Source organism: Carcharhinus amblyrhynchos, chromosome 3 (genome assembly GCF_965287045.1).
Source record: "Carcharhinus amblyrhynchos chromosome 3, sCarAmb.v2.hapA, whole genome shotgun sequence".
NCBI classification, from domain to species: domain Eukaryota; kingdom Metazoa; phylum Chordata; class Chondrichthyes; order Carcharhiniformes; family Carcharhinidae; genus Carcharhinus; species Carcharhinus amblyrhynchos.
In genome coordinates, this window is record NC_137326.1 from 79,241,999 (window position 1) to 79,256,374 (window position 14,376).

General features: G+C 40.9%; 1 protein-coding gene across 1 annotated transcript in view; it reads left to right on the plus strand.

Annotated features, from left to right (window-relative positions):
• Positions 1-2,026, plus strand: part of LOC145341212 (rho guanine nucleotide exchange factor 4-like) — a 58,361-nt gene extending 56,335 nt beyond the window's left edge. Inside the window, exons 8-9 of the mRNA XM_080186134.1 lie at positions 691-937; positions 1,902-2,026. Coding sequence (XP_080042260.1) covers positions 691-937; positions 1,902-2,026 — 372 coding nt within the window. The remainder of the gene's footprint in view (positions 1-690; positions 938-1,901) is intronic.
• The last annotated feature ends 12,350 nt before the right edge of the window (positions 2,027-14,376 follow it).

Sequence of the window (14,376 nt, forward strand, 5' to 3'; positions counted from 1 at the left end):
CGATCATGACTCAATTTGAGGTCTTTAAATGAGTAATTAATGCTCAATTCAGGGTCTCATCCCTCCCCTGCTCTGATACAATAGCTGGAGGGAAAGGCCTGCATCCTACATGTGCCTGTTGGGTTTAATCCTGTCAGCTCTGGTTAGTGAAAGGACAGTAGGTGTACCTCCTTCCCAGGGCCCAATCAAAGACTGCCATCTACATTAATGCCTCCTCACATCCACCTTCCCCTCCCTGCCTGTCCAAAATGCCTCCCTTAACACTCTTTGGGCTTGCCATTCCAGCACCAGCGAGATCACGGACATAATTGAGTTTGGGGGCATCCCTGGTTTCTTTTCCTCCCAGGTATCCTATAATACTGACAGTGGCCACTGATCCTCGTGTGGTGCAGAACTGTTGCCGTTCAATTAGCCGTCAACTCTGAGGTGAGACTTCCTCCAGGAATGGATGGATGTCTGCATCGAAAAATTAAAGTGGGGTAAGTCAGCCAAACAGAAATGGGCTTGTCGCACTCCCCCCAACCCACCCCCGCCCACCATTTACAAGGGAGTTCAAATGCACAATCTCAGCGTATAATCCAGCCTCCTGATCCTGTAAAACAATTTTAGATAATTATACCTGATGCCGGACTAACAAATTAATAGATGATATTCTAAATAATCCATTGTGTTGTGTGCCATATTTCATAGGATCTTCTACGGCGTGACACATTATACTACAAGAACAGAATAGATGTTGACAATGTGCTAGTAGTAGACATAAAAGATGGAAAAGACTGGGAATTCAATGTCAAGGTTAAAAATGCTTTCAAACTTCAAAACAAGCTTGTAGATGATGATGTGCAACTATTTTGCGCAAAGAAACCCTCAGAGAAACTGTTGTGGCTTCATGCCTTTGAAGATGAAAGAAAACGGGTTAGAACTGATGAGGAATCAGGTAAAAGCATGCTTTATACTAGATTTCAAATACTTGTAGACTGGATTGTGGCAAACAAGATTTATTGATTGGTTGATTCAGACCAAGCAGCGGTCTAAGACTGCTTTTTGTCTCATAAAGGTTATATTTTATAATGAACTGATGCAAATCCCAGTTTCATTACGCTGAGCTACCCTTAATCCTCAACACTGTCACAACACATGGAGTTGCTGTGTTTTATTACTATAATAGCTATGATAGTTTTGCTTGGGTAATAGTGTTCTCTCTTCTAGTCAATGAGCTAAATTGGTGGTCCTTGACAATATATTAAAATACAATCGAGAAGAGGGAGGAAGGCATCTTCCATCAGTCACTGTTCTTTGAAAGGATTGCTTCTCTTGCTGGTTCCTGGCTACAGTTCAACTTGCACAAAACAGGAACGACTGATCTTGCCAGAAGTAAACTCTATCTGGGAAAACAGTGGAGTAGTGGTACTGTTGCTGGATTAGTTACCCAGACACCCAATATAATGCTCTGGGGACCTGGGTTTAAATCCCACTCCAGCCGACTTGAATTCGCTAAAAATCTAGAATTAAGCCTAATGATGACCATGAAACCATTGTTGATTGTTGTAAAAGCCCATCTGGTTCACAAATGTCCTTTTAAGGAAGGAAATTGCTGTCCTTACCTACATATCTCCAAATTGTCACTCACAAGAAAATAAAACAAAATCTATCTTGTAATGGTAAATAACCAAGTGCAACAAATACAGTAAATTTACCAGTTAAAAGTTTAGAAGAACATTAAATTATTATTAATGAGACCTTTCATTTTCTTATTTAACATAGTTCAAATATTGAATGCACAGATGCAAATAGCACAACTTTAATATGGTTTCTTTGTAATGATTAAAACCAAGATCAATTGAAACCTAGTTCCAATCGCTTTGAGTTGTGCTAATATATTACATTATGCTACTTTAAAGGTTTTGTCATCACAGAAGCCCAAAAGCAGAGAGCAAAAATGCTTTCGAGAAAGCAAGTGAAGAAGAAAAGAGGTGATTTTGCTGAGATTAAATATATAAATCGTAAGCGTCTACTCTGGAAATAAAACACGAGACATGAAACAGTCGCTACATCTCTATTTTACAATGTTCAATATGGACCATGTGGGAAAGACTTCCTCTGCATGTCATGTATAATAAATCATAAACCTGTTTTGAATAATAGATTTATGATTTTATTACAGATGTAGAGAGGAAATCATTTCCCTCCTTTTGAGGGAAGTTGAGTACTTTAATGTTTCCTAAAAGTTGTGGCTTATTCCTTTAATGCTATCTTTTCAGAGTCTTAATATTTAAAGTCTAATGACAACAGTAGAAAAGGTAAAACAATGATTTACTTTTATCCTCAGGTTTATTCTATTGAAGATCCTATAGTCACATAGGCCATGCATATTCTTCTGAAACTAAGCAAGAGTGGTTAAGAAAAACAGCTTTGAACAAAGGAACATGCCTATAGTTAAGTTTACGTTGTATAAAGTCAACCTCCCATGAAATTGTACTTGAGAAGTCAAGATCAATGTCATCTTGTTGAGAGACATGGTTGCACAGTACAATTTGGTACCCATTTTAAAACCATGGGAGCAATTGTCCCCAAAAAATTCTAAGTGCCAAATTTGCGTAAAAACTGGAGTAAATCATGCTGTTTTTCTTTCAGTGGGAGTTTCAAAATGGATCTCCCACACTCTGTGCACTGCAGAGTGCACGCACATTAATCATGCTGAAGATTGGTGAGCAGGGCCAATTCCTGCCTGGGAGACCAGTAACATAGTGTTGAGTGGGCCATGGTACATGCGCTGATCTGTCAGCACTGAGATTGGTGCATGCACAGTGGCTCCTATCTGCTGGCCTTCTGATCGCTGGCCAGCCCTGTGACTCCACATCACTGCTGTGTAACCCCCTCCCCCAAACCGCACAGTTGCTACCCCTCAACCATGTCCAGCCCCTGCTACAACCAGCCCCCCATCCCTGAGACCTCACCCCCCACAGTATCAACCTCACTCCCTCCACTCTGATCGTTGGCCTCCCTCCTTCCCCCACCTATTCTATCTGCAATATGGCAGCGGGACCCCCTACGCCCACCAATCACCCCACCAGGCCAAGGGGCACAGGTTGGTACTGCCAAGGTGCCAATGCCCAGGGGGCATTCCCCCGATGCCCAACCCTCTGAGAGGCTCCGATTGCTCTTCCTTCACTCCAGCAGGGTCGGGTCGCTAGAATTAAAATTCCCCTCCTTGTGTACCTAATGCAGCCCCACACTATTTCCTGCATAGAGCTGATAGCACCAGAAATCTGATGTTGAGAGAGGTGCTTGGGACCGGAAACCCAGTGCGAATCTCGCTAATCCAGCCCTCTGAAATCTCCCGGCTCATTGTGCTGGGACAATCGCCTCCCCATATATCCATTTCTTTATTCTTATATAATACTTTGATTTTATATCATCATGGTTAAATAGCAAGACTTACCGTAATTTGGGAAGCAGAGGAGTGCTGTTGGTTGGAGCTTACAAATGCTATACTAAAGAGAGTGAGGGGCTGGAAGATGCAAAGCTGAGCACTATAGTGCCACCATTGGTTAGGAATTTCTGGAGCGTATACGGAATGGTTTTCTGGAGAAATATGTTGAGGAACCAACAAGGGAACAGGCCACCTTGGACTGGGTATTGTGCAATGAAAAAAGATTAATTGACAATGTAGTTGTGAGAGAAATCTTGGAAATGAGTGACCATGTTATGGTAGAATTCTTTATCAAGGTGGATAGTGATGTAGTTGACTCTGAGACCAGGGTCCTGAATCTCAATAAAAGTGACTATGATGGTATGAGGCATGAATTGGCCATGTCAGACTGGAAAACATTACTGAAAGGAAAGATACTGGACAGGCGATGGCAGGTATTTGAAGAGTGAATAGGTGAACTCCAGAAGTTGTTTATTCCTGTTTGGTGCAAGAGTGGTAAGGGAATTGTGGCCAAACCATGGCTTCCATGGGAAATTAGAGATACATCAGATTCAAGGAAGAAGCATGCAAATTGGCAAGATAAAGCAATATGCCTGAGGATTGACAGCAATTTAAAATTCAGCAAATGAGGATCAAGGGATTGATTAAGAAGGGTAAAGTAAGGTAGTGAAAAGCATAAAAACTGACTGTAAAAGTTGCTATAGGTATATAAAGAGAAAAAAACAAATATAGGCTCCTAGTGGTCAGAAATGGAATAATTCATAATGGGGAACAATGTAATAGCTGGAGAATTAAATTCATACTTTGCTTTAGTCTTCGCAAAGAAAGACATGAATAATGTACCAGAAATTCTGAGAGAAACAACTTTTAGTGAGGAGCTAAGGGAAATCAGCATGAGTGGAGAAATGGTTTTGGAGCAATTGACGGTGAATAAATCTCCAGATCCTGATAATCTTCATCTCAGAGTACTTAAGGAAGTGGACCTGAAATAGTGGATCCATTGGTGATTATTTTCCAAAAGTCTTTGGACTCTGGACTAGTTCCTACAGATTGGAAGGTAGCTAATGTAAGCCCGCTATTCAAATAGGGAGCTATAGACTAGTGAGCCTAACTTTGGGTACTAGGAAGGTGCTAGAGTTCACTATCAAGGATTTCGTAACTCAGCATTTGGAAGGCAGTGGTATAATTAGACAAAGTCAGCATGGATTTACAAAGGGGAAATCATGCTTGATGAATCTATTGGAATTCTTTGAGGATGGAACTAGTAGAGCTGACCGAGGACAACCAGTGGATATGACTTTTGACAAAGTTCTACATAGACTACAATATAAAGTTAAAGCACATGGGATTTCAGATAATGTCTTGAGGTGGATAGAAAGCTGGTTGGCATAAATGGATCTTTTTCTGATTGACAGTCAGTGAGTAGTGGGATTCTTCAAGGATCCCAACTGTTCCCACAATATATTAATGATTTGGAAGAGAGAACTATTTGTATTATCTCCAAATTTGAAGATGATACGAAGTTGGGTGGGAGGGTGAGCTGTGAGAAGGGTGCAGTGATGCTTCAGCGTGATTTGGACAGACAGTGTATTTGCATGGCAGATGCAGTATAATGTGGATAAATGTGAGGTTATCTGCTTTGGTAGCAATAGTAGGAAGACAGATTATTACTTGAATGGGTGTAAATTGAGAGAGGTGGATTTTCAGCGAGACCTTGATGTCCTCGTGCATCAGTCGCTGAAAGTAAGCATACAGGTACAGCAGGCAGTAAAGAAGGCAGATGGTACATTGGCCTTCATAGCAAGAGGATTTGTGTCTATTTTGCTACAATTGTATTGGGCATTGGTGAGGTCACACCTGGAATATTGTGTGCAGTTTTAGTATTCTTATCTAAGGAAGGATCTCCTTGCTCTAGAGGGAGTACAACAAAGGATTATCAGGCTGACTCTGGGTTGGCAGTTCTGTCACATGACGAGAGAATAAATTGGGTAGGATTATATTCACTGGGGTTTAAAAGTTGTTCTACCAAATTCAAATTTCACCACCTGCCACAGTGAGATTTGAACAGAGGGAATTATCTGGGCCTCTGGATTACTGCTCCTGTGACAACACCACTATGCTACTGCTTCCCCCTTTTAGAGTTTAAAAGAGTGAGAGGGAATCTTTTATAGAAACTTCTAAAATTTTAAGAGTTAGACAGGGTAGATTCAGAAAGAATGTTCCCAGTGGTGGGAGAGTCCAGACCTAAGGGTCATAGTTTGAGGATATAGGGTAAACCTTTTAGGACTGAGGTGAGGAGAAATTTCTTCATCCAGAATGTAGTGAATGTATGGAATTCACTACCGCAGAAAGTATTTGAGGCCAAAACTTCTGATTTCAAGAAGAAATTAGATTCAGCTCTTGGAGGCTGAAGGGATCAACAGATATGGAAGAAGGAGGGATCAGGATATTGAACTTCATGATCAGTCATGTTCAATACAAATGGCGGAGCAGGCTTGAAGGGCCAAATGGCTTAATCCTGCCTCTAGTTTCTATGTTAGAAGGTGTAATTGCAGTGTGATTAGTTCAAATAGGAAGTTATAGTTGCAAATATGGAGTTGACAGTTTATAAGACAAAAGTATAACTAAGGTAAAGTTATTGTTAAAACATTTGGGGTTGGGAAGGACCAAATTGGCATCTGTTATTCTCCAATGCTCTGTTGTTGTTCGTGTCAGATTCAAAAAGCCAACGTGACCAGGAGCGTAAATTTGAATATATTAATTGCAATCAGCTTTGGGATACATAATTAGCTAATTTCAAAGTTATTGGTAAGGGTGTCATAGTTATTACGTACATAGGAATAAAAATAGTCCAATATTTAAGCTTGGGCTAACAAGTGGTGGTAACATAAATGCCATTTCCAACAAAAGAGAATCTAACCATCTCACCTTGATATTCAATGGCATTATGATTGCTGAAACACCTACTATCAACATCCTGGGTATTTTTAACCAGAAACTGAACTGGACTACCCATATAAATACTGTGGCCCCAAGAGCAGCTCAGAGGCTGAGAATCCTGCAGTGAGTAACTCACTTCCTGGCTCCCTGTAGCCTGTCATTACCTACCACGCACAAGCAAAGAATGTGATGGAATATTCTCCATTTTCCTGGATGCGTGATGCTCCAAAACATCCCAGACATATGACACCATCTAGAACAAAGTGGCCCACTTGACTGGCACTCCTTGAGCAAGAATTCATTCCCTCCATCACCAATGCACAATGGCAGTAGTGTACACCATCTTCAAACTGCATTGCTGGAACTCAGCAAGCTTCCTTAAAAAAACACCTTCCAAGCCCATGACTGCTACCATCTAGAAGGTCAAGACAGCAGACACATTGGAATACAAACACTTGGAAGTCCCCCTCCAAGCCTCTCACTATCCTGAAATGGAAACATATCACCGTTCCTTCACTCACGCTGGGTCAAAATCCTGAAACTCATCCCTTACTGCACTGTGATTGTACCCATACCACATGGACTCAGCAATTTAAGAAGGCAGTGTACCACTACATTCTCAAGGGCTATTAGAGATGGACAATAAATGCTGGCCTAGCTGCTGATGCCCAGATCCCAGGAATTAAATTTTTAAAAAGTCAGCACCACAAACCTGTTTCACCATTCTATTCTGTCGTGACTGATAACCCTATCAAATAAAACCTGTCAATCTTGATATTAAAATTGACACACACCAATAGGTTTTGTTGGAGAGATTTCAGATTGCCAATTTTGTAGAATTTCACAACTTGCTGTCACATGTTGACCCTCTGAAATCCCTCAATTTCTAGTTCAGTACTATAACCGCAAGACTGAAACTGGAAACATCTGGAAAAAGTGAAAGTGTGTATCAGTCAGATGGACTGTGGTTCCAAATGAACAGATTAGCATCGATGGCACTATCAGGCAAGTGTATTGGTGGCAGATGGCAGAATACTTAAGCTAGGAAGGACAAGGGACTAAGGTTGGTACAGATGTACAAAATAGTTTGAAAGGTTGAACTTTCAGGTGAACTGGTGCGGTGACAATCTTTCCTTCAATGTCAACAAAATGAAAGAGATTGTCATTGACTTCAGGAAGCATAGAGGAGATCATACTCCTGTCTACACCAACATGTATGAAGAAGAAAGTGTCAAGAGTTTCAAGTTTTTAGGTGTCCAGATCGCCAACAACCTGTTCTGGTCCCCCCATGCTGACACTATAGTTAAGAAAGCCTACCAACACCTTTACTTTCTTAGAAGACTAAGGCAATTTGACATGTCAGCTATGACTCTCACCAACTTTTACAGATGCACCATAGAAAGCTTTCTTTCTGGCTGTATCACAGCTTGGTATGGCTCCTGCTCTGCTCAAGACTGCAAGAAACTATAAGAGATAATTTGTTCTTTGTCATGAATGTTGCCCAATTCCATCACGCAAACCAACCTCCCATCCATTGACTCTGTCTGCACTTCCTGCTGCCTTGGCAAAGCAGTCAGCATAATTAAGGACACCACACACCTCGGACATTCATTTTTCTACCTTCTTCCAGTGGGAAAAAGATACAAAGGTCTGAAGTCTTGTACCAACCGACTCAAGAACAGCTTCTTCCCTGTTGCTGTCAGACTTTTGAATGGACCTACTTTGCATTAAGTTGATCTTTCTCTACACCCTAACTATGTCTGTAACACTACATTCTGCACTCTCTCGTTTCCTTCTCAGTGAATGGTATGCTCCGTCTATATAGTGTGCAAGAACCAATACTTTTCATTGTATTTTAATACGTGACAATAATAAATCAAATCAGAATGTTGAGATAGTAAGAAGAGACGCATAGTACAGGAAGACAATGATTAACCTTGAAAACTCTCATACAAGTAAAATTTTAAAAAAAATGAAGTGTGATTGTCTTTACTCACCTGCTGAAGAAACCCTCAACCATGCCTTGGTTATCTCTCTAGCTCAGCTGCTTTAGTGCACTCCCAGCTGTTTTTCCATGTTCAATCCTCAATGAACTGGAGTCATTCAAATCTCTAATGTACATATCTTAACTTGCAACAAGTCCTAGTCACCCACAATCCTTGTGCTTGCTGACTTTAAAATTCTTATCCTTCTTTTCAAATCCTTCCATTGTCTTGTTCCCTCCTTTCTCTGTAACCTCCTCCAGTGTCACAACCCTCCAAGATATCTGTGCTAATCCAATTCTGGCCTCTTGTGTATCGCTCATTATAATTACAATGAGGAGAGCAAAGGAAAGTTACTGGTGCAATTATAGACCACAGCCCACCCCACTTCACTGAGCATATGACTGACATTAGACTTTACAGTGAAGCAAAAATAGTATTCAGTTAATGTTGGAAAAACTATCTATTCAAACATATAATGATGGTTGGGTAGTTGAGGGGAAGAGAGTCAAAACTCTTTTGCATTTTTGACCCAACTTAATATTGACCAGCAACAAGCTCATTACTGTTGGGGAACAGTGATCATCAAGTTAAATACTGTAATTGAATAGAGAAACTAAAATAAAAGCAGTAAGAGTAGATCACTGAAATTTAGGAAGTAATATTTTAATAGTATGTAAAAAAAGAATGGAACAAAAGCAACAAGGCTCAAGTAACTTAAAACAAAGAGAATGCAGCTACTGAATATATAAGTAGGAGACAGGAGAACAACTGTTATTAAAGACAGGGAAGGTTGAAATCATTATTGGAGGTGACAAATTCAGATGTGAAAATTGTCTTGGACAAAGTACAGTAAGGATTAGTATAACAAAAACTTAGTGTAAAGAGAGCATTTGGAATTACAATTCTAAGGATATTACAGCAACTCAAAATGAAGAAAAATAAATATAAAACAGATAATTCGACTACTACTCGCAGAGATAGAAATCACAGCTAGTAAAGATATGGACATGGCCAGTTTGACTAAGTTCTTCAGCTCAATACGTTCAAAGACACTTCTAGGATAGTAACAAGATGGATATTCCCAGAGAGAGAAATTGAGCAGTGCAATATTTTGACACATATGCTGGAATTTTACTGGCTCACTTGCTTTGGGAATTGGAGCAGGTGAGTGGCGGAGCATGGGAAAGTCCGTTGACATTGGGTGGGATGTTACGGCTTTGGGATGAGCAAGGCCATAAAAGCTTGATCATAGTTAAGCTGATACTGCATATTTGAGTGAGACTCAACTAAAGTAATAGGATACACTCATGGATTCTTAAAGTATGTAGGAATGAGACACCAATGTCAAAAATAAACGTATTTATGAATGAGGGCAACATGGTGACAGTGTTTAGCACTGCCTCACAGTGGCAGGAACCCAGGTTCAATTCAGGAAGACTGTCTATGTAGAGTTTGTATGTTCTCCCCAAGTCTACATGAGTTTCCGCTGGGTGCTCCAGTTTCCTCCCACAGTCCAAATATATGCAGGTTAGGTTGATTAGCCATACTAAATTGACCCTGAGCATCAGGGGGATTAGCAGGGGGTTACAGGGGTAGGCCTAGGTGGGATTGTTATCAGTGCAATCTCAATGGGCTGAATGGCATCCTTCTGCACTGTAAGGATTCTATGATTGCAGAATGGCAAGTGTAGTGTCAAAAATAAGAGAGGATGAGGGTCACAGAATATCAATTAGTCTGATATAGTAGCAAATAAAATTTTGGATGTAGTTATCAAGGTCAAGACCAAAACACTTGTAGGCTGGAATTTTACTAGCATGCCTGCCCTAATTCTGGGAGTGGGCGAGGCTCAGTAAATGGCAATCTCCCTTGGCCTCGGGTGGGATTGTACAAACCTTGGGCAGATGTGCCAGTAAAATTCCACCACTAAAGACTGTCATTCTCTTCCATTCTATTTAGTTTCCCTTAATTGTTTCCTCCAGGTGCTCCAGTTTCCTCCTGCAATCCAAAGATGGATTGGCCATGCTATATTGCCCCTTAGTGTCAGGGAGACTAGCTAGGCTAAATGCATGAGGTTATGGGGGTAGGGCCTGGGTGGAATTGTGGTCGGTGCAGAATCGATGGGCTGAATGGCCTCCTTCTGCACTGTATGATTTATTATTCCATATGTTTGTATTGCAATTCATTTTAGGTACATTACTTGCTCATTTAAAATGACATATAAATAAACAACGATAAAACAGAGTCAGAGATCTAACTTTAATGAAAATATATATTAAAAGCTATTTCAATGCTTTGAAATGAGTCCCACCCTAAATTCAGATCTTCATCCACACCTCAACACCTGCTCAATGTCCTGAAAGGGCACAATTGAATTGGGGACTGATTTGATCTGCATCTGATGGATTGTAATCTTCTCCCTGAGTGCAATCAGCAGTTACACCGAATTAAGGGGTAATCTCATTATCCATGACGTTCAAGTTTTATCAAACTTCTTCAAGCAGATTTTGTCATGAAAGATCTGCTCTTCAAAGACATTTTCTGCCTGGTTCAACGATCTCTGTCCTCTTAAAGAGTCTGCTTTCCTAAGACAACAGTACCAGCTCAGATATCCTTTTTGGATATCTGAGCACTCTCAACTACAGACATATAAAATGTTGGATCATATGTCGAGTCCACGACAATCCAGACACTGGAAGATCAAAGCCACTATCCTTAATTGGCTTTTTCCTAAAGTTCACAACTAGTTATTTTACCTCATTCTTGCTTTGTTTAAATGATTTGTGACGCACAATTTCACAAACTTCTCCACTGAGTTTCTCTCACTTCATTCATTATTTCTCATGAGACCCATAAGAACTGTATCGTTCGCATATGTCAGCATTGTTATATTGTCGTACTCTGACAGTCATTTGTGTAGAGGATGAGAAGTGAAGGTGTCAGTTCATAACCAGTCTTCGTTAACATGGACTCCAAGTGAATCCCAGAAACTAATACCTGATGGATCTGAGGGAATTCACTGATCCAGAATCGGGAGAGAGGATTGACGTCAAGCTTTTTCAAATTTTCAATAAGGTTGAATGGTTACATGACATTAAAGGCCAAAGAGGAACCAGCAAATGTAACACCAACACAATTGCTTCATGTGTGCTTTTGTATCAAATGGACAAAGGTCAGAACAGTATCATCCACGATATGAGTTTGACATGCAAACTATAACTGATCTAAATGTGGAACAAAAGGATCTAAAAGATGCTTTGATACATTTTTAAAAAATCATTTATGGGTTGAAGATATTGCTGGATAGGCCACCCTTTGGTGTCTATCCTTACCTGCCCTTAAGAAGGTAGTGATGAGCTGTTTTCTTCAACACTGAAGTCCCATTCACTCAGACTATTTAAAAACAGCAATTTACAAGAACAATCACTCAGCTCAGCAGACTGTGACTTCTTTGGGATTATTTGCCCAAGAAAATTGATACTGCTTGTCTCTAAAGGCATCTTTGATTATCTGAATTTTACTTGTCATGTTTTTAGTTCATCCTGGACCCTCTACATGAAACACAGTTTTGCAACGAGACATAGGTGGGATGCAAGACTGGGCAGAAAAGTGGCAGATGGACTTCAACTCAGATAAGTGTGTGGTGATTCATTTTGGCAGGTCAAATAGGATGACGGAATATAACATAAGGGTAAGACTCTTGGCAGTGTGGAAGATCAGAAGGATCTTGGGGTCAGGGTTCATAGGACACTCAAATCAGCTTCGCAGGTAGAGGATGTGGTTAAGAAGGCGTATGGTGTACTGGCCTTCATCAATCGAGGAATTGAGTTTAGGAATCGGGAGATAATGCTGCAGCTTTATAAGACACTGGTCAGACCCCACTCGGATTACTGTGCTCAGTTCTGGTCGCCTCATTACAGGAAGGATGTGGAAGCCATAGAAAGGGTGCAGAGGAGATTTACAAGGATGTTGCCTGGATTAGGTGGCATGTCTTATGAGGATAGGTTGAGAGAGCTTGGTCTTTTCTCCTTAGAGAGACGAAGGATGAGAGGTGACCTGATAGAGGTGTATAAGATGCTGAGAGGTACTGATCAGGTGGATTCTCAGAGGCTTTTTCCCAGGGCTGAAATGGCTGCCACAAGAGGACACAGGTTTAGGGTTCTGGGGAATAGGTACAGAGGAGATGTTGGGGTAAGTTTTTCACTCAGAGGGTGGTGGGTGCGTGGAATTGGCTGCTGGCGGTGGTGGTGGAGCTGGATTCGATAGGGTCTTTTAAGAGACTTTTGGATAAGTACATGGGACTTAGTAAGATAGAGAGTTATAGGTAAGCCTAGTAGGTAGGGACATGTTTGACGCAACTTGAGGGCCAAAGGGCCTGTTTGTGCTGTATTTTTTCAAGTTCTATGTTCTATTTGTGTCATTGGCAGACTTCCATTAATACTGCAATGAAGTTACAGTGAAATTGCCTTTCCTTCATTATTTCTTTTAAATCCTTTGTAAGCTAGGATTTCTCATTTGAATTGATCCGATTTGTTTTAGTTTGAATATAAAGGGCAGAATTCACCCAAGCCCCTACGGCAGCGGTAGGTGGGGTGGGGAGGGTCCGGGGGAGGGGGATGAGGGGGGAGTTTGGTAGGAGGCCCAAAAATAAGTTTCACACTGGCTTGAATTTACAGCAGGCTTTTCTGCTGGTGCCTGCCATAGCAGAACCTGCTGGAGGCCACTGTGAAACTCAATGCATTTCCACAAATGAGATGCAGGTGAAGGCTTGATCACCCATTCTATATGGCACCAGCAGGAAAACATGCCGCTTTGAAATACATCTGGAATAACATGGTGTACAGATATCGGGACTCACCTGAATAACACTTGGGGCTGTGGAAATCCTGGACCCCAGAACAACACAACAGTGGATGGAGAGAGTATCTACAGGTGGACCAGAATTGGTGTCCTGCAGGGGATCCAATATCCAGCTTCAGTATGATCCTGGACACTGATCTTGCTTTTCTCTTTCTCAGGAGGTTCACCTTTCAGTCTCAGAGTACACCTGAAGATCCATTTTCACTTTTGGGAGATCCACCTTCTTTCAATAGTGGGTCAGTGATTTGGACACCTTTTCAATGTGGTGCCTGGATGGGGCCACTATTTAAGTGCCATCAGACCTGCCCAATCAGACATATGGAACAAAACAGCCAGCTGCATAATTAATTGAGATCAGGGCCTGAAGATTTGGCATGCTTTCCCATTGGCCACCATGGTGGGAACCACTCCACGTTTCCATCCCCTTCATGGAACGTAGTATCAGGATGGAAAAATTTCACCCAAACCTGTTCATAGAAGATGATATCATCATTTATAATATCTATTCTCTTATATATGTCTTTATCCCACATAAAAATATCCCACTTTGTGTCATTAAGATCATTCAGATCTTGAATGGCCGTATTATTCGAAACTTTAACCATTTTCCCACCAAGTTTTACTATTTTCAATTTTTATCAATAATTAAGGAGGAGATGTACAACATTAAGACCTGCATCTCAAATTCCTACTTGAGTCAAAGAGTTTAAGAGTCAAGAATGGAGCAAAAACATTGATTCAGTGTAGTCTCTCTATGAATTGGTTTGTCAACACACATAGCGTGTTACAGAGAGTGTTCCTCAGTGATTAATACCACCAAGGATTTCTTTTAAATCCTTTGTAACCTAGGATTTATCATTTGGATAGATCTCATTTGTTTTAGTTTGAATATAAAGGGCAGAATTCACCCAAGCCCCTATGGCAGTGGTAGGTAGGGTGGGGAGAGTACGGGGGAGGAGGATTGCAGGGTATTTGGTAGAAGGCCCAAAAATAGGTTTCACATACTGAATGTTAATAAAGCGTTGCCTTTTCTTGGATAACTTCATAAACACCTCCTGCTGCCTCCTCTGCATAGGCATCTAGTGGAGTATTGACCAAAATAATTAATTGATTTCACAATACAGATAGAAGGGCCTGAAAACCATGTATAGTAATTCAATG